This window comes from Hoplias malabaricus, chromosome Y (assembly GCF_029633855.1).
Source record: "Hoplias malabaricus isolate fHopMal1 chromosome Y, fHopMal1.hap1, whole genome shotgun sequence".
Classification (NCBI taxonomy): Eukaryota; Metazoa; Chordata; class Actinopteri; order Characiformes; family Erythrinidae; genus Hoplias; species Hoplias malabaricus.
Genome location: NC_089820.1, coordinates 54,587,899 through 54,607,495, shown reverse-complemented (window position 1 = coordinate 54,607,495; position 19,597 = coordinate 54,587,899). Strand labels below are relative to the sequence as shown.

Genomic DNA, 19,597 nt, shown 5'->3' with positions numbered 1-19,597 from the left:
CTCCTAACAGACAGTCATCCGGAGGAAACCACGCAGACACAGGGAGAATACACCACACTCCTCACAGACAGTCACCCGGAGGAAACCCACACAGACACAGGGAGAACACACCACACTCCTCACGGACAGTCACCCCGAGGAAACCCACGCAGACACAGGGAGAACACACCACACTCCTCACAGACAGTCACCCGGAGGAAACCCACGCAGACACAGCGAGAACACACCACACTCCTCACAGACAGTCACCCGGAGGAAACCCACACAGACACAGGGAGAACACACCACACTCCTCACAGACAGTCACCCGGAGCAAGACTCGAGCCCACAACTTCCAGGACCCTGGAGCTATGTGACTGCGACACTACCTGCTGCACCTATGACGTCCCCTGCAGGCGTCTTCTCTTTAAATTCCTAAGTACACTAAAGTGTGCAGTCCAAACCTGATGTCATTCCTGTCTCAGATGAAATCTATGGAATAAAAGCTGAGGATGAACCCATCTCACCACAGGGCAGGACTGAGCTCAGAGAGGTGTGAAAAAGAGGGCGTTTTCCTGCTTATTTACCTATAGGGGATGTGTCTTCAGGTTAAATGTCAGCAACGGGTGTCTGCTTAAGATTATGTGCCAGCAAGATTTATAACTTCAGGGTTAGTAAATAGAAGGGGCGTGTCTTCTACAGGAGTGTGTCTCAGAGGAGGTATCTTAGAGGCTATGTATCTATGCGCTCATGTCATTACAGATATATGTCATCCACAGTGATGATTCATGCCTTCGTGTCCATAATGTTATCAATTTGAATACGTTGTCTTTAGGGTTTCATGCATTCAAGGGGCGTGTCTAAAGGGGTCATATATTAAAACGTATTTGGGTTATACGCCGGAAAGGCTTGTGTCTTCATGTCTTTCGTCTGCACAGGGTATAACATTAGGGTTGTGAGCGTCAGGGGGCGTGTTTTCAGGGTTATTTGCCCTACGGGGGCGTGTCTTCAGCGTTGAATGCCTATGAAGGGGCGTGTCTAAGGGCTGCGCTGCAGAAGACAAGCTCGGAGGCACAGCTGCAGGTGGTCTGCTGTAGAGGCTCCAAATCTCAGGTCAGTGGGAAGTTAAACAGTAGAACTGTTACAGCGGTAAAGAAACGTAGGCAGAGGTTTCTTTTTTTCCTCAGGCAAAAGCAGACCTTACTAATGGATGTGCAGAGGTATTTTAATCCTTTCTTTTGTCTTTTATGAAGACATATGCGCTTTCTTAAAGAGTGGAACAGATTTGATGATAATAAATATGTAGTTTCATTTACTGCCAAACTATAAGAGAGTATTTTTAATGGTCCCTTATTAAACATTTGTGTTAATATTTGATTCTCTTCTCAGGTGATCTGTAGTGAACAAAAAAAAAGAGAGGAACCTTTCTGAGGATTTATGGACTGCCGAGAGTAAGCTCGCCCTTTTCACGTGACTTTTGAGAGCTGTCTGTGGCCAGAGGAGCCAGGTGGAGGAAACGTGCTGTGCTCTGGTTTGCTCTGGGAATGGAATAAATCACCTGTTCGCCAGCAGCACTGAAGGTTATATGGAGTTGACCCGTCATTTTTCGCACCTGGATCTTCTCCTCCTCCTCGTTTAGAGATTCCAGAGAAGGATTCAGCTGGGTCCTTTCTTCCTTCTGGTCAGCCGATCCACACATTTGGACTCTCTTGATAGTAAAGCTATAAGGGGACATGGCTGCAGTCAAGTCCACTGACAGTTTGGAAGCAAAGACCCTTGCGATCCCTCCTTTCCCTGGCTGTGTTTTAGCAGCTCACTGGTGAATTTGATGTCTAAGAGATTCTCTATCACAAGAACTAGGATGCCCAAATCACACAGCAGGTAAAAGTTACCTTCCTTTTATAAAGCTCTGTTTTATATTATGGAAAGTAAAGTAATCTTCAGGATGGGGGCCTAGTGACCTGCTTCAGAACTGATATTTGATCAGAGAATGTTTGATTCACAAGATGATGTTCGTGTCCACCAGGAGTGTGGGATGGAAGCATGGATTTAAAGTGTAGAAAAGTGTTTATAGTCATAAGTCTCTGTATTATCTTGCATGTTGAGTTAGAATGTCAGTTTCCACTGTGATAGTTTCTACAGCACCAGAGAGAACTAAACCGGTGCAAACTTTTGTGCGTTTTCCCATTTAAAAATTGACTATATTTCTTTTTAAAATTCAAAAACAACAGCAAAAATTCATTTAATTTTCTCTTTTTCATTTTTTCATAATTTTTTGAGAGACCTGCTTTCTTTTTTTCACAATGAATCTAAGGGATATTTTCTTACACCTCCAAAGTTGAGCAAAATAGTTTTTTTGGCGTTGTCTTACAATTCATGAAATCCCGTTTCCAAATGTAATACCTCTCTGCCATAACTCAGATGTTAAGTTTCCGTGCTCTACTGCAAATGAGAGCAGTAGATTTCTGCTCATTTCTAGATCCAATACGTTTCCTCAGTAATGCCTTCTTTACAGCTCTACATTCTTTTAGTTGTCTTCTCACATTGGACAGAAACATTAATGAATTTCAGATCTGAAGCAAGAGTGGCTCTTGATTGAAACACGACATTTTTAAAGGAACACCAAGTAATATTTTTTACCCCAAAAATTACAGATTCAAAGTAACTGTAACAAGCACTGAGCTGTAATAGGGAGAGAATAGAGCCTCTGTCGTTGCCACTCCAGTTTCAGCACTGCAGAAACTGCACTATATAACTGCACTTTTGGAGGAGTGTAGGAGGCCACCTTGTCCTGTGAAAATGAATGACGTTCTACAACTGTATGGTGGTGAGAGTTTTGGTGCTCAGTGAGGTCTTGCTTGTTTGTTCAGAGCCTGATATTTTCAGGTTTTAATACCTTTGTTTTAAACGTATTAATAGTTGACTGTACACATCTATAAGAAATCTTCTCTAAATGATGATGAAGAAAACCATTGTGTTGTGTTTAGCTGTTGCTTGTATGAAGGCCTACGAAGGCCTATGAGTTTGTCACACAGCAGGGGTCGCATGCTCACCTGCTCTCTGCACATTTGAACAATGAACTGTTACTTACCTAAATGAACCCGGCGCATGACCTTGTCATTACTTTTTAATGGTGGGCCTCTTGACCCCAGGAGGCCTTTAACCTTAGCTCAGATATGCAGGACACTTCTCTGCGTGTTGTGGTGTTGTGCTTTTCGTCTTAAACGCCAAACACAGATTTTTTTGTGTGTTCCTCATACAAGTCAAGGACAGGCCAATATGCAGCTGATTAGTAAGACAAAGTACAGGTTTGGTAAATTATAGGAGCAGAGGGTTGAGGAAGCCCAGAGGAGTATGTTGTTCTCATGAGATGGTCTTCATGGCTTTGAAGTTCATGTAGCTTCACAGTATGGTTTGGCAATGTGGCCTAAGGTTAATGCAGACGTTTTATTGGTGCATGAATAAATATCCTTTTTAGTAAGTGACTAAAAATGTAGTGATGATATGAGGACAATCTGGAGTCAAAAGTTTAATTAAGTGAATATCAACAGTACTCACATTTACAGTGATTTTCTCAGGATTATACACTGTGATGTAACTCATTTCAGTATGAGTATAGTATCGTCATACTGTCCACTCGTAGAAATAAACTCTATTTGATGTTTTCTAAGTGTGGAGTGCATGCGGATATTCGCCCACTCTGACTCATTCACTGCGGACGAAATGAAGCGAGTCTTGCTCCTCAGTGGACGGTCTGATCGCTGGAGTGTGGGGGAGATACGTATCGTTTAACTGGGCGGCTGCTGCTCTGGGACACAGCCAAGATCAGGCTTTTTTTTGGAAGAGAACCGTTTGAACTCATAAAAAGATAAGAAAAAGATGTGAGAATTAAGTATTTCCTGACAGAGGCTAAGCTGTGATCAGCCTTCTGGAAATGGGAAAAGGAACTTGTCTCAGTAGTGTTACATATATAATGACAGCGCACCAGTGCCAGGAACTAAGAAGGGGCATTCCCCAAACTGTAAATAGTTGTTGTGAAACTCCTAACTCAGTGAGTCATGTGCTTTGAGCCTTTCTGCAGAAGCTAAGCTAGTTTACATCCAGTTGTGAATTTTCTGTTTTCTAGCATGGATGTGAAGACAGTGTAGCACTATGTAATCTGAAGAGACTGGCTAAGAGATGAGTAGAACGTTGTGTTACAAAAAAAATCATTTACCAACCCACTTTCTCTCATTCATCCATGTAAAGTGTTGGATATAGAACCACTGCTGATATCACTGGGGTTGTGGACCATTTCTAGCATTAGTTACAAGGTGTTAATTGTTGTACTGTTGTTTGTGGTGTTGCTGGTGGGATTTGATTGAACTCCGGCAGTCCTTACCAAGCTGGTGTGGAAGTTAATGATCGTGGGTGTACACAGGGCATTCCTGACCCCATCTCCTTTGCCCTCAGGGCCCCATCCTCACCACAGGTCTGGCTGGTTTATGTGTTGTTATTAACAGTAGATCTATGACCAGGGGCCAAAACTGCTTTGTTCAATAAGATTGAAGAGCTCACAGTCTCGCACCTCTGTCTAATGACCTTTCACTGGTGTAGGGGAGTTTTGGGGGGTGATATAAGTGAGTGGCTTATGTAATTGACTTATGCTGTTTGTTTTTATCTTTCTCTAGGAAACTGTCTCTGTGCCAGTCGCTTACACTCATTGCCCTTCTGGTGTCCCCAGTTTGCCTGTCCTCTCAGCACGTAAGACAACACCTGTCCCCTTTTCTCCTCATTAAGGAAGCCTTTGCCATGCTTGGGTGGCACAGTTTGAGACCGAACAATAACTCTGCACCATGTGAGCACAGTTTGTCCTCAGAACAATTACCCTGGATTACTTGTTGTCCATATTACATTCAGTGCTCTATCTAACTCGATAGTTGGGACCTGTACTAAAAAAATGCCTTTAAAGTTGAGCTGTTTGCATAGTGCAGAGCATGGTAATAGCATATTCTGATTGGTGTCTTTCCCTATCACAGTTCACTATACACCTCATTTTGTACCTCATCGATGCACCATTGGCATATTTCAGCACTGTTTTGTAGGTCTGTTTTGTCTGTGGAGTAAAATCTGGTCCCTACCGACATTTTTTCCCTATGCTCTGCCCTGTCCATCAAGAACGGTCACTACTGTTTCAAGGAAATTATTTTTAAGCTTGTCTTTAAGATACAGACACAGTCATGTCATAATTTAATATGTCCCTTGTATTAACACTTCTCAGCAGTCCGGCGGACTTGAATCAGTTTACTTTATGTGACATTCATATAAATGTGTGTATAGATTATTATTAAAAAAACCCCACACACATTAGGTTTAATTTATTTAAGATCCATGCAAATTACCACTGTGTAATACATGAAAAACTGCAGGTGTTTTAAAAGATGCAGGATATCCATCCATCCATTATCTGTAAGCGCTTATCCAGTTCAGGATCGCGGTGGGTCCAAAGCCTACCTGGAATCATTGGGCGCAAGGCGGGAATACACCCTGGAGGGGGCGCCAGTCCTTCACAGGGCAACACACACACACACATTCACTCACACCCTCACACCTACGGACACTTTTTTTTGAGTCGCCGATCCACCTACCAACGTGTGTTTTTGGACTGTGGGAGGAAACCGGAGCACCCGGAGGAAACCCACGTGAACACGGGGAGAACACAGATACAGGTTATGGAGGACTTTTATTAACCACACAAGACATGGTGGAGGATCAAAACCGTCACATCAGTATGTGACATATATTTCTTGATGTACAGTTCATAACATGTAAACCTTCACTTACAGCTAAAATAAAAAGATCATTTTATAAGAACTGACACCAGTCAGACTTAGTTTAGTTTACCTTGGCTGGTGTTTATGAGTCCCACAATGTGGTTACTATATGCACACAAGTTATCGCCCAGCCCTAAGGTGTGCTAAGTAACATGGCACCTTATACACACCCAAACCTTTATTCTCAGACATTTTCCAAAGTCAACATTTCTCCTGCTGCATTGTCTCTAAGACAAAACAGACATTCTGAAGGGTAAAGGTCGATTTCATTAATCCGGTTTGCCCACTGACCACATGGAGAATTGTTATCAACACTAATTGGAGTCTTAGGCTCAATAATGAGGCCGGTTTTCAGGTCAATCCGTGATAGAAAGTGATGGACCGCAGTCATAAATCTCTGTGGTGGTGGTGATGGTAGTGTAGTCACGTCATCTGTAGACCTACGTGCTTTCAGCCACTTGTTATCAGGGTGTTGTTATGCTCAGATTAAGAGAATTGCTAAGGTCTGAGACCTTTAGAACTCATTCCACTTATCTTCATTTCCCTTGACAGAGAGTTATTTTGATGTTAAACTCCATCTGGCTTTGACTGGTCATGGATATATTCAGTAATAGATAAAAACTCAGTTCCAAAAATCCACATTCACTTGTACATAATTGAACATAGTACAAAGACAAGATATGTGAATTTTTCCCTGCCACACATTCCAAACAACAAGTTATGAGGCATTTTAAAACTAGAAAAAACAACTTAAACAAGTGTTGTAATCATGCTAAATATGAATAACTACCCAGGAATGGCTAATCACTTGCTAAAAGTGCAACAACCAATAGCCCAACAATGCAGTTCTCCCTTCTAGATGACGTCTTTTTCAGAGAGCATTCAGCTGTTCTGTACATGTTGCGTTGTTTTCAGACAGATCAATTAAAAACAGTATAAAAAAATAAATTAATTAATCAAATAAACATAAAACATCGCATATTGTGTTTGTACTGTTAAAAAAAAAAAGAATTTACTGATTCCTGTTTTCTGTTTAATTTTCAGATTTTGCTTCTCCACAAATTCTTAGCATTAAGGTTTTGTCTTTAACTTTGCTGTAGAGTGTATGTGTAGATTTAATCGGAGAAACCTGTACGAACTTCAGCATGAAATATGAACAAGAGCAGGGAACCTGCAACAAACCTTTAGTGGTAGACTTTGGGGATCCATTTTTAATGTAGTCTTTGTATCATTTCCTAGAGCTGCACCATGTTTACATTCCTCACAATATACTAAATGTCCTACAAATTAGATTTATGAGGTCTACCACTCTTCATTTTTTATTATTAGAATGGAAACAACTGCAAGTGTTGTATTAACAGATGAGGTAGGGTGCATACTTTGTGCTTTCACACCCTTTGCTGTGAGGGAATGAGAATGGCCCTCAGGGGCCCGATGAAAGCCGCTGCCTCTCCTCACTCTCTCTGCTGCCTGTTTGTCTCGGATCAAAGCCAGCAACAGATCTGAGAAAAGTGCAGTAATGTTATACTGCTGGACGATTAGTCCCCTCTCTGTGGCACTGATAGCAGCACTGCGTGTCTAATGGAGGATGACAGGGAAACCTCTGTGTTAGTGAACTAATGTGGCTTCCTCTCCTCAGCAACGAGGGAATATACAAATGCTTCCACAAATGTCACAGGCAGTCTAGCATTGCCAATGGACAGGAAATGTTTGGGGTCCACCTGATATCAGGTGTCCTGAATGCTAACGTTTTGGAGTAGTGTGTCTCTGTGAACTATCAGCGTACATTTCAAGCCGTAAAATGGTAATAAACCTTTGGTTAACTGCATTAGTTTTATAATTAAAGGGGTAATAGCAAAAAACAGGATGTTTACAAACTTCATGGCTCTAGGTTTAAAATCTCATTTTCTTGACCACTTTCAATCCCACTGATTATTAAAAAACAAAGTTCTTAATAGAATATTCTTTGGCTTTAATATAACTTTGCAACCCACCCTACTCTCAAAAAAATTACATTATTTGGTGAAAGAATAATTGAACACTAGCATAATGTCAGTTAGCATTTTAACACACTTGGATCACAATGCTAACATGGGTTTTTTGCATCACTTACAGCCTGCATTGGCTACCATCACACTGGGTGGTCATATTTACCATAATTAATATAGATGAGTAATAACGCTGATCTCCTTATGCTTGTGTTATTCTAGCTATTTAACATTAGTGAGTGTAAATGCTCATATTGACATAAGCGTGTCTGTTATTATGTTTAAACTGTGCCCTTTGTTTGACAGTTGTCAAGACAGGGACATGGGCATGTAGTTGGATATTCATCTCGAGTCCCGAGGCAGCTGTATTTTAAGAATGAGTGGGCTCAGTGGAGTGGCTGGTCGGAGTGTTCACGCTCCTGCGGAGGTGGGGCTTCCATACGCAGACGCACCTGCATCGCCAGGTAATGCACAGAACGAATGTTAATTAATTAATGTTATTTTTAGTGGAAATGATATACCCCCATATCATTTACAATTGATCTGTCTTTATTTGTTGTTACCTTTCAGAAATCCAATTGGAGGACCATGTATAGGCGAGCCAAGACAGTATAAAATCTGCAATACTGAGGTAGAGACAATTCTGATCTGATAAAAATATGGTTTAGTTATTCATATCAACTCAATGATTCAAACAATAGTATTACTATGACCTGTATGTGGATATGCCTTAATTACTTACTCTCATAGCTGCAAGAGTAATTGATTAGTTTCATAGTAGTTACTGAGTAAGTAAATAGATTAATAACTAAATAAGCTTAAGGCTCAGTGGACTAATATACTCATTAAATAATTAAGTAATTCATTCATTCGTTCATTGTCTGTAAGCGTTTATCCAGTTCAGGGCCACGGTGGGTCCGGAGCCTACCCGGAATCATTGGGCGCAAGGTGGGAACACACATTAGAGGGGGCGCATGTCTTTCACAAGGCGACACTCACTCACACATTCACTCACACACACGCCTATGGACGTTTTTGAGTCGCCAATCCACCTACCAATGTGTGGACCGTGGGAGGAAACCGGTGCACCCGGAGGACAAGGGGAGAACACACCAAACTCCTCACTAATATACTCAAGGTTTTGGAATGACCTAAATTAGAGTTTAAATTATAAGTGATATTTTACCATCATAAAGTGCCCTCTGTATAACATGATTTTGTCTTCAGAGTATGTAGTAAATTCTACTCAAGGAAGAAAATGGTTATGTGGCTAAAATAATCACAGCAGTGAAAGTACCATAAAATAATTGATCAGAAGTACAAAAGAACAAAACTACTTGGCTAATGAATAACATCAGGAACTCCAGTGGCACAGGAACTGAAGTGTCTGAGACTCGGTATGTCTCTTTTTGATCTTCTCAGACTAAAATGGGACACTGTAACCCCTAATTCAGTGGAGTGACCAATGAAAAATTGGCACATCCACAAAGTACAGCTAAATTAAACACGAATCTAGATTATTAATAGGAATGGAGTAAATGGTACATACCTTTACTCACTAATACACGCTATTATAAGTCATTTTTACATTTTGAAAATTCTCAGAAAGCTGCAAGTACATCTAAATTTTGCAAAAGTACACGCACAAGGTAAAGTGTAAGTATTCGCTGCTCTGCTCATATTAAAAGTTGAGACTGTGTGTGGTGAACTTTATAGAGGAGTGTATCAGCCAAGCTGTATTAATCATACAGAGAATGTAGATAAAGCAAAGCTGAGGTAATGTAACCCTAACCCTCAACGAGTACAGACAGGTTGTGTGTGTGTGTGTGTGTGCGCTTACGGCTCATGTATGGCTGTGTGTCTTCTAACTCAGGAGTGTCCTCCTGGATCTGAAGATTTCAGAGAATTGCAATGTAAAGCCTTTGACGACAGACCACTGGTAGCTGCCAGCAGTTACAGATGGACAACGTTTCATGGAGGTCAGTAAGTTGTGATATAGATGAAGGCCTATGATGTTTTCTCATCTAGCTTTATTAAAACTGCTATACGTAAGATTATATTCGTGTAAAAAATTGACCAAAATGTGAGATTTTTCCTTCTCTTCAAAGCATCCCTGGGTTTGTGAAAGATGGCGTATAAATGTTGTTATTATTATTTATATTTCCAAGGCAGCATGGAACTTATTATAAATAGTGATAGGTAGCTCCACATTTTCACATATAGATTCATTTCACTAGAGCCAGTGTACACATACACTCCAATTTTAACATGTTGAAAGGGGCAAAACCATGTCTTTACATGCATTTCCAGGAAGACCTTAGGTCTGATTGGATTACGTGTCCACACTGACGTATGTTACTACCTTCGCTTTTCTGTCCTAGGCTCTAACCCCTGTGAACTCAGCTGTCTGGCCTTGGGCCACAACTTCTACTACAATTTTGGGCGAGTCCTGGATGGCACACCCTGCCTAACAGAGCCCGGAGCCATCTGTGTCAATGGCAAATGCCTGGTGAGGGGAGTTTGGTCTTTCTGTTCCTTTTTCTCCACCTACTCCACCTCCTCCTCCTTCTTCCCTCTCTCCATGATTTTCTCTCCTTCACTCTCAGTGTTAATGATGTGTAGGTGTTGAAGTATCTGCCTGTTTGATGGTGAGTGTTAGCAAAAGGCCCAGGTCGTCTTGTACAGCAGACTTTGGCTTATCAGGCTTGACTCAACCTTTCACATACTATTAAAACACTCTGTGCTACAGAGCTGCAGAATATTGCCCCCTAAATTGTCCCCACACCTCCCATGTGGAGAACATTTCTCACTTTACACACAAGCACTTGGAGTTTTCCCTCATTCCAAGGTGCAGTCAAGTGTTTGAAGCGTGCACTTCCCTTCTATGCTCAAGGTCAGGTTTTCAAGTTACAGGGCAAATTTATGTTTTGGTTTTTAGTAGTTAAAGCTTTTCACTGCATAACATTTTCTTGAATGGTCTAACCAAAAGAGTCCAACATTTTCACAAAGTCTGTTTCAGTTTTCTAAAAAGTGTCCATAAAGTTTATAAATGTATGTGGGGGAAATACATAAGATTTTGTTCCACTTTCTCAAAAGTCTAGACTCAAAATACCCTCCCTCTGTTTAATCCAACTTGCTCAGAAACAACCCCAGTGCATCCAACAATAAAGGCAGCATGGAGCTTCGTATATACACTGTTTAAAGAATGCACGATAGCCTACAGAAAGCTCAAGGTCCATGTTACAGCCATTTTACTGCCGGAGTGGAAACCGAATAAGCTGAACAGAATGTTGGTCCTCTGCCTGTAACCTTGTCCCAGGCCTCTTCTCCTGGTCTTCATTGTTGGGTCTAAGCTCCTGGGCTGTGTTTGTCTATGCTTGGGTCGAGGTCACTGCCTGTGATATGTCCGTGTGAATACAAATACCTGCAGGGTTTTCCACGGCCCCCCAACAGTTAGGTGGATATGCTCAGCTGCGACTGACCTGAAGACATTCTCTCATGACATCGCTGCCTGTTAAAGGTGACACCGCTTTTGTCTGTGGCAAATGCATGCGATGACCTTGGCCTCTTCTCTGTCAGAGATGTCAGATCTGAACACTGGGAGGCATGATTTGATGAGTTTGAGTAAGATCTTTTGAGCTTCGATAGAAAAAGCTTTGTGCATCTGCTTTGTTTCGCCTCTGTTTTTGTCCTCGAATGTCATCAGGGTTTTATAGGGATATGCAGATGTTATGTTAACCTTGTCTGCTTTTTAAAGCACAAGCCCTGTTTGGTGCTGTGGTCTGCATCTAAAGTGATATGTGGTGATAAATTGGGGGCTGCTATTGGGTTTCTAATCCTGCTGTTTTGGGTGTGTGTGTGTATTTGTGTATGTGTGTGCGTGTGTACAGAAAGCTGGCTGTGACCTGATCTTTGGCTCGCAGAAGCAGGAGGATTCCTGTATGGTGTGTGGAGGCCATAACACCACTTGCCTCCATCACCACAGTGTCTACCAGAGCAACAGCAAGGAGATAGGTCAGTACAGCTGATCCCAATATCATATTCACAGAACCAGCACCACAGTTGGACACTGCTGTGTCATAGACAGCACCTTAAAGGAACAGACCATTTTAAAAATATTAACAATACTAAGATTAGTAACATTTAAAGGAACCTGAACCAACAAGTTACATGATGTTAATTGGCAGGTACAGGCTTCCACTCATTACTATCTTTGTTATTATTTAAGTAAAATGATAATATGTTATGGAATGGAGCATTTAACATCAGCCCACTCTGAATCAATTTATTTACATCCTAACCTCGTGTGCCGTTTTTATTTTTTAAATTGTTAATTGTTAGTAATTTCACTATTCATATTTATTGATCACTTTAGTTCTTTATTTTTATGTAAACACAAGGAAAGTAGAATAAATGTGGAATGAACTGTTGTGCTGGAGCATTAGTACAGCTCAAGAATACACACCAATTTAAACATTAAGGTTTTGGCCCCTGTACAAGGAATTCTTAACCTGAGTGGTTCCTGTAGCACAGTGAGTGTTGGAGGTATACACACACACACACACACGCGCGCACACACACACTGATCAGCCTTAGCACTAAAATGATCCACATGTTTCTTCACTCCATGTCCATACTTTTTAGTGCTACAGCCGCACACTGTAGTCCATCTGTTGCTTTGCATACGTTGTTTTTTTTTCCCATTTCACCCTGTTCTTCAATGGTCAGGACCCCTTCAAGACCCCCATAGAGCAGGTATGACTTGGGTGGTGGATCATTCTCAGCACTGCATTGACACTAACTCTGTAGGTTTGTGTTTGTATACTGTGCTGGTAAGACTGGATCAGACACAGCAGTGCTGCTGGAGTTTTTAAACCCCTTCAGTGAAAGTGCTAAACTGGTCCACCAACCAAAAATATCCAGTGCCCACTGATAAAGGGCTAGAGGAAGACCAGTAAGATAGGTGTCTCAGAGTGGACAGTGAGTGGACACAGTTTTTAAAACCTCCAGCAGCACTGCTGTGTCTGATCCACTCATACCAATGCAACACACACTAACACATCACCAATATGTCAGTGTCATTTCAACACTAAGAACGATCCACTACATAAGTTATACCTTCTTTCTGGAGGTACTCTGGCTGCCCTGACCATTGAAGAATGGGTAAAAGGTGGCTAACAAAGTATGCAGAGAACAGATGAATTAAAGTCTTTAATTGTAGTAACACACAGTGCTTTTTTATGGTTAGTGGAGCTCATAACATTGTGTAGAAACAAGTGGGTCATTTTAAAATTATGGCTGATGGTTGTACACAGAGATACACACACACACACACCACAGGGCACTGACACCTCTGGCTTTGAGCTCAAGAAAATGAAACAATGCCCTCTTCATGTTGGCAAAGGAAAATTATCTACATTTACAGAGGAGAAAACATGAAGATAAAGCCAGCTTTGTCCAGTTCTGTTGAAAAGCCCTGGTTTCCTCTTCTAGGCAGCTGGATTTCCTAGAGTGGGATAGCAGATTGGGAGCTGCCAGGGCAGTACACTTTATAGAGGGTCAAAAGCCACCAGGGCGTAGAGCATTGCGGTCAGAGTCGTAATTCTCCCGTTCAGCTCCACATGCAGAAACTATGAAACAAGTGCACACAGTCATAAAAGCACACCTATACTGCTTTTCCATTGTGTATTTGAAGCTTGAGGCTGGTGTAGTTTAGTGGATAAAACTGCAGCCTTCTATGGGGGTTCCATTACCTGCTTGTGGAACCCAATCTCACAAAATTATTGACAGCCATTGGGCTAGACTCCTAAGACTACATTTACATCTTCTGTAGAATGATTAGAATTGTAATTCATTGGCCATACTCATCAATAAAAAAGCCATAAATGTTAATGAACATAGGTTCTGCTTTTACAGATGAACATGCTCTCAGCATGGTGCCAGAATTTCAGCAGAGCTAATACAAGCTTTTATTCTTTTATCTGTGTCTCTCACCAGGGCCATTTGGATACAATGAGGTCACCATGATCCCAGCCGGAGCCACTCACATCAGGGTGACCGATAACAGCAAAAACTATTTAGGTTCGAGCAATGCCTGTTCTTGTGTTGGCTTGGAGACGGCTGTGTGTTTTTCATTACAAAGCTCATATCAATTTGCCTTCTACATATGTGATGTTATTCTATCTCACTGCGTTGTGCCAGTGAGCCAGTAGAAGTATTAGTAGAAAAACGTTTTCAAAATAATGGAGATAATATATAGTAATAAAAATAATTAAGAAATAATAACGTTTTCTGCATCTTGTTCTTTGGTTTTATGTCAGGGTTTTAGGATTAAAGATACAGTACGCATAAATGTAGGCACCCCTGTTTAAGTAATGTTTTTATTTGATTGTGTGAAGTAAATACACATCTGAGAACATGCTTCTTCACGTTTTAATGCACAATTGCTGGTTATTTATGCTAAACTTAGTAAATAAATATTCAACACAGACATGTGAGTTTATTATTACTTAGAATCTGAACTAAACCTGGGTGGCGCAGCAGGTAGTGTCACAGTCACACAGCTCAAGGGACCTGGAGGTTGTGGGTTTGATTCCCGCTCCGGGTGACTGTCTGTGAGGAGTTGGTGTGTTCTCCCTGTGTCTGTGTGGGTTTCCTCCGGGTGACTGTCTGTGAGGAGTTGGTGTGTTCTCCCTGTGTCTGTGTGGGTTTCCTCCGGGTGACTGTCTGTGAGGAGTGTGGTGTGTTCTCCCTGTGTCTTTGTGGGTTTCCTCCGGGTGACTGTCTGTGTGGAGTGTGGTGTGTTCTCCCTGTGTCTGCGTGGGTTTCCTCCGGGTGACTGTCTGTGAGGAGTGTGGTGTGTTCTCCCTGTGTCTGCGTGGGTTTCCTCCAGGTGACTGTCTGTGAGGAGTGTGGTGTGTTCTCCCTGTGTCTGCGTGGGTTTCCTCCAGGTGACTGTCTGTGAGGAGTGTGGTGTGTTCTCCCTGTGTCTGCGTGGGTTTCCTCTGGGTGACTGTCTGTGTGGAGTGTGGTGTGTTCTCCCAGTGTCTGCGTGGGTTTCCTCCGGGTGCTCCGGTTTCCTCCCATGGTCCAAAAACACACGTTGGTAGGTGGATTGGCGACTCAAAAGTGTGTGAATGTGTGAGTATGTGTGTTGCCCTGTGAAGGACTGGCGTCCCCTCCAGGGTGTATTCCCACCTTGCACCCAATGATTCCAGGTAGGCTCTGGACCCACCGTGACCCTGAACTGGATAAGGGTTACAGATGAATGAATGAATGAATGAATGAATGAATGAATGAACTAAACCTGTAATGGGACCAGGAGTTTCTAAACATTAGCATATGAGTAAAGTCATAAGACCTGTATTGAACCAATACCTCAAGGGGAATCTGGAATTAAACTACAAAGCCTACCGGCCTACACTGCACTTAATGTAATCAGCTTAAATGTAATCAACAAATATTTGTAATTTAAGTTGCTCACATTTTCTTCTCTAGCTCTTCAAAACGGACGCTCTCAGTTTGTGATCAATGGGAACTGGAAGATCAGTGTTCCGGGGGAGTATCATGTGGCTGGATCTAAACTGCTGTATCGCCGCTCTGCTGACACCTGGGAGAGCTTTGAGGTTCCCGGACCCACACAGGAGGATCTGCATGTTATGGTGAGAGACTTACATAATATTTCTATACACGTATTCTGATGTATTTAGATAGTTGTTGACTAGTAGTTTCAGTTCATTAAACACAAAGTGTGTATATACTGCTAAAATTGGTCAGGTTCATAGATGAGCCTATATTGCACCTACAATAATTTAGTCATGTACCGTATGTAACATTGGCATTGTGCAAAATAGTGATTTACATGTCACTCATCATTATAAGGTTCCTTCCTCCATCAAATGAAGTAAAAGGTTTGGCAGAAGTGCTCAAAACAAACCTGTGGTGAGATATATGATGGCAGTAAATCATCTGTAGCTTCAGTTAAAATGGAGTTATGAAATACCTTGGGAGAAAGACCATTCCCAGACTCCTCCTCTTCACCATTATGCACCATATAAAAACCACTCCTCTCTCCTTACCTTCTCGTGACGAAATTCGCACCCCACTACCACCCCTACTCCTCCTCTTTCACCAATGACTTTGCCCGGCAAGGAGTGTCCGGCTTCACTCTTCACTAGCAGAAGCCGCCCAGAACTCCAGCCCAAGTCCTTCTGAGTTCCCCTTTCTTGCTCTGCTTACATCAGGCATGGTCCTCATTTCTTAAGCTTCCTTTTAATTAGACATGAAAATCTACTGCTTTAACATTTAGTAATGGTGAATTGTAATGTAGCCTATACTCCAGCCCATTCATTGCTATGTCCAGATACAACAAAGATATATGGAAAATATTTTTTTTGCTTCTGTCCAGCAGTAAAATTCACTGGTCCTGTGAATTTAAACTCTTTCCAGGTGTTGTCCACTGATAAAAATTCTGGGATAGAGTATGAATATTGGTTACCCCCTGATCTTTACACTCTGTATCATGGGAGGAAAAGTCCACTGCGGGAGCAACAACACACATCACACTTCCTGCCCTGGGAACCACCAACCACCACAACCTCCACAACAACAACAACAACGAAAACAACCACCACTAAAGCTCCTGCCACCATTCGGCCAAACTTGGGTAAGCACATTCAGCTCCAACTCAACTTTAAAAAACTTCATAAATGCAGTAGATAGATAATAGATAACTCTACGTCTCAGATACGTGGTTTTAAATGGACTTTAAAATATTAATATCAGAGCAATAGCTACACTTTTCCTTTGATAATGATAGATCTGTGTATGCACTGATAATCATCCATAAAACACTAAGGCTTCTAAAAGGACTTTGACATGGAAATGGTTTTCATAGCCGTGTCTCAAATGCACTTATATCTGTGTGTACATGCCTGATGATACAGAGGAATGTCTGTTAGCCGCTCCCTTTCTCCCCCCGTGCGCTGAGTGATGTCATCACTCTCTGATGTTGATAGGTTGTCTGAATTTCATCTTTCAGGGTGTTCTGAGATTGGTTTTGATGAGTGACAATATTTGTAGAAATAAATGTACATTTGCATATTATCTAGGATATGACCGATGTGCCCTTGAGAAAGGCACCTAACCCCTAACAGCTCACTGGAGAAATTGTGTACTGTAAAATTTCTACAAATTATAAAGTGACTGGTCTCTCTCAGGTCCTGTAGGTGGCCGGCCCGTTAGACGTCCCTCTCAGAGGCAGCCAGGACCTCGCCTCGAACGAGATGAAGACCGAAGCAACTACCTGCCGGAGACGCGAGGTACAGGCCAGCACACGTCTCAGCTCCAACACTGACTCACCTGCAGCTTAGATTCATCTCAAATCTTTCAGCTTCAGCTTGAATCCTTTACCTTAAACACTGTGTCTGCTTCCTCCGCAGCTTATTGTGGTAAATGCAGAAAGGTGAAGGGACGTGGAGAGCGGCAGAAACAGTACTGCCTGAAGGATTTTGGTGAGATGAAGATTTGCAAATTACAGTGCAGTTTTGTTTCTTTTCTAGTAATTAGTTTATTTAATGAAGACATGCATAATTTTCCATCATGTCTTCCCTGTGGAGGAAATACGAACTTATTTTCTCTGTTAAAATCACTAAAACATCATTAGTACACAACTTTTGCATATTAAAAACACACTTACGAACCACTGAGAAGACAAAACATGATTTGGTGGTCAGCCAGTGGATACTGGCAAAGTATATGAGAATCTAATAAACCTGACCATCTCTTAATGTTGATGTTTGCTGGTTCAGTCTTCAGAGCCAAGGTCTTGGGGAAGACATACATTGGCGTGGAGACTCGGTATGATGTGCAGATCATCCACACGTACCGCAACCGCTTTCGTCTGGAACACCGGGAATATATTTGGGCACCAAACAAGTGTGACTGCCCCCCACTGGAGGAGGGCTATCAGTATGTGCTGATGGTGAGACGTCATATCAACTATGAACAGACACTTAATCGCATCCTGCTGGAAGAGGACAGCTACGCTCAGCCTTACCGTCCACGTGAGGACAGCTTACTGCGCCCCCTAGATGAGCTCTGCAGCAACAGAGGCCCAAGAACTCAGCCGAGAGGTTAGACCCTGGACTCCACTCTCCTGTCACAGTGCACTTGTTATATTCAACCCTCATTCCAAAGAATCATGGACTTCCACAGCCCATCTCTCGCTTTGAAAAGAAAAAGGTGTTCTAGGCAATTGCTGGAGGACTGGAAGTTAACCTTGGGATATGAACGGAACTGAACCCAACCAAAGTTAAATCTACTCCCTAAAATGAAGCACTTTAGGTGGATGTTATGACCTACCTTTAAAAATGCATATACCAAAGAAGAACATATTATTTTTATTATTAATATTATTATTGTTGTTTTTAATCACTGTAATTATTGTTGCCTTTCTGTTATATTAGAGAATATAATGACCTGAAATTCTGGGGGTCTGTATCTTTCCCCCACCATTGGGCATTCTTGCTTTAGTCAGTTTTTGTTGGCTTTATTTGTATTTATTATATTAGTACAAGTAGTGTTATATAATATGCTTTTTATCTGTATTTTGTACTACCAATATATTTGCTGCTGGTAATGCATTTCCATTTACCTCAGTCATTTTATACATTACAAGCAGAAGCACTGACTCACCTTCCTTTATAAAGTGCTCAACTGAAATGATCAGAAGGAGAGAGCTAGGTATCTGGATTTAGGAGGATTTACATCTTGTATGTTAAGAGGATAATGATCAGCAGACATAGCGCTCTCCTGGAACTGGTTCTATATCCGTTTCCCACGCCCCCATTGTTTACTTGCACTATGTAACCTCACACTCGTGTATTTACCTCTCCAAAAGCATGACTAATACATTAATTAAATGTTCAGTTTACCGTAAAGTAGTATTAAACATTAACCTTATTTAGAAAGGTGCATTATATGTATAAAACCTATTACACGTATAAAGGGCAGCTTTAGTTCTCCTTCACAGACCCAAGTCAACACTGTCCAAATCCCAAGTTTCTCCAAAATGATGACCATTATTTCGTCCTCTGCAAGTTAATGTAAAACATTTATTTCAAATTATTTTTGAAGCATTTTTATTGATCCATTCTCCATAAAAGTTGTGTGTGATATAAAATGCAGCTGCAGTGTTGTAATGATTTAGAAAACAAGAAAATAATTGTTTTTCTTTGGACAGTGAAAAACATAGTACTCCCCCCTACAGAGAACCAGCTCAAAATCTTAATGAGGTTGTTTTTCACTCTTATAATCTCCCCTTCCCTCAAATAATTGCACACCAACAGCTCATTATGTGTGTTTTGTTAAAAATATATTTACAAAAATAGCTTGATCTTTCATGACCATGACATAAAATGTGCTAAGACAAATCTGTAATTAGGGATAAATGGGTTAGGATACTCAATACTGGTCTAGTAAAATCCTTTACATTTTACAGCATTTTCCCTCTCCCTGTGACTGCTTGGTTTTAAGGGGGGGGATGGAAGAATGTGAGGGACCCTCCCCTGGAGCATATGGCTGCTTCATGAGTTTGACACAGATCACTGAGTGAAAGCACTAGAAACAGGATGTAATTCACATTAAAGAACATTAAATAACTATTGACAGTAAATAAATCTAGAGACGAAGTATTCTCTCTTTTCATAAAACAGATCTAATCCCGTTATGGTTTAATCTCTATGTTTCTAAATATTAATCCAATGGACGGAAGTGTGATTTTCTAAATCTGACATTAGTCCCGAGTTTGTAGTTTTG

At 41.4% G+C, this 19,597-nt stretch overlaps 1 protein-coding gene across 2 annotated transcripts; it reads left to right on the top strand.

Moving 5' to 3' along the window:
• The first annotated feature begins 1,039 nt into the window (after nucleotides 1-1,039).
• On the top strand, nucleotides 1,040-19,399 carry LOC136678843 (ADAMTS-like protein 5). Of its 2 annotated transcripts, none has more exons than XM_066657001.1 (14): nucleotides 1,040-1,092; nucleotides 1,369-1,860; nucleotides 4,650-4,722; nucleotides 8,087-8,244; nucleotides 8,351-8,411; nucleotides 9,654-9,759; nucleotides 10,162-10,289; nucleotides 11,671-11,794; nucleotides 13,778-13,861; nucleotides 15,278-15,441; nucleotides 16,229-16,445; nucleotides 16,999-17,100; nucleotides 17,221-17,292; nucleotides 17,590-19,399. In XM_066657001.1, exons 2-14 carry the CDS (start codon nucleotides 1,808-1,810, stop codon nucleotides 17,916-17,918), a joined length of 1,671 nt encoding a protein of 556 aa, XP_066513098.1. In that variant the 5' UTR covers nucleotides 1,040-1,092; nucleotides 1,369-1,807; the 3' UTR covers nucleotides 17,919-19,399. The 2 variants fall into 2 exon arrangements, with proteins under 2 accessions (XP_066513098.1, XP_066513099.1); XM_066657002.1 differs by having other exon boundaries at nucleotides 1,075-1,199.
• Nucleotides 19,400-19,597: the final 198 nt, after the last annotated feature.

What these genes read in the sequence shown, in the direction of transcription:
- LOC136678843 (XM_066657001.1), top strand. Translation starts at nt 1,808, where the DNA reads ATGTCTAAGAGATTCTCTATCACAAGAACTAGGATGCCCAAATCACAC. An exon ending in GTGTCAATGGCAAATGCCTG is followed by an intron (nt 10,290 to 11,670) that starts GTGAGGGGAGTT and finishes GCGTGTGTACAG; the next exon opens with AAAGCTGGCTGTGACCTGAT. An exon ending in AGGAGGATCTGCATGTTATG is followed by an intron (nt 15,442 to 16,228) that starts GTGAGAGACTTA and finishes AACTCTTTCCAG; the next exon opens with GTGTTGTCCACTGATAAAAA.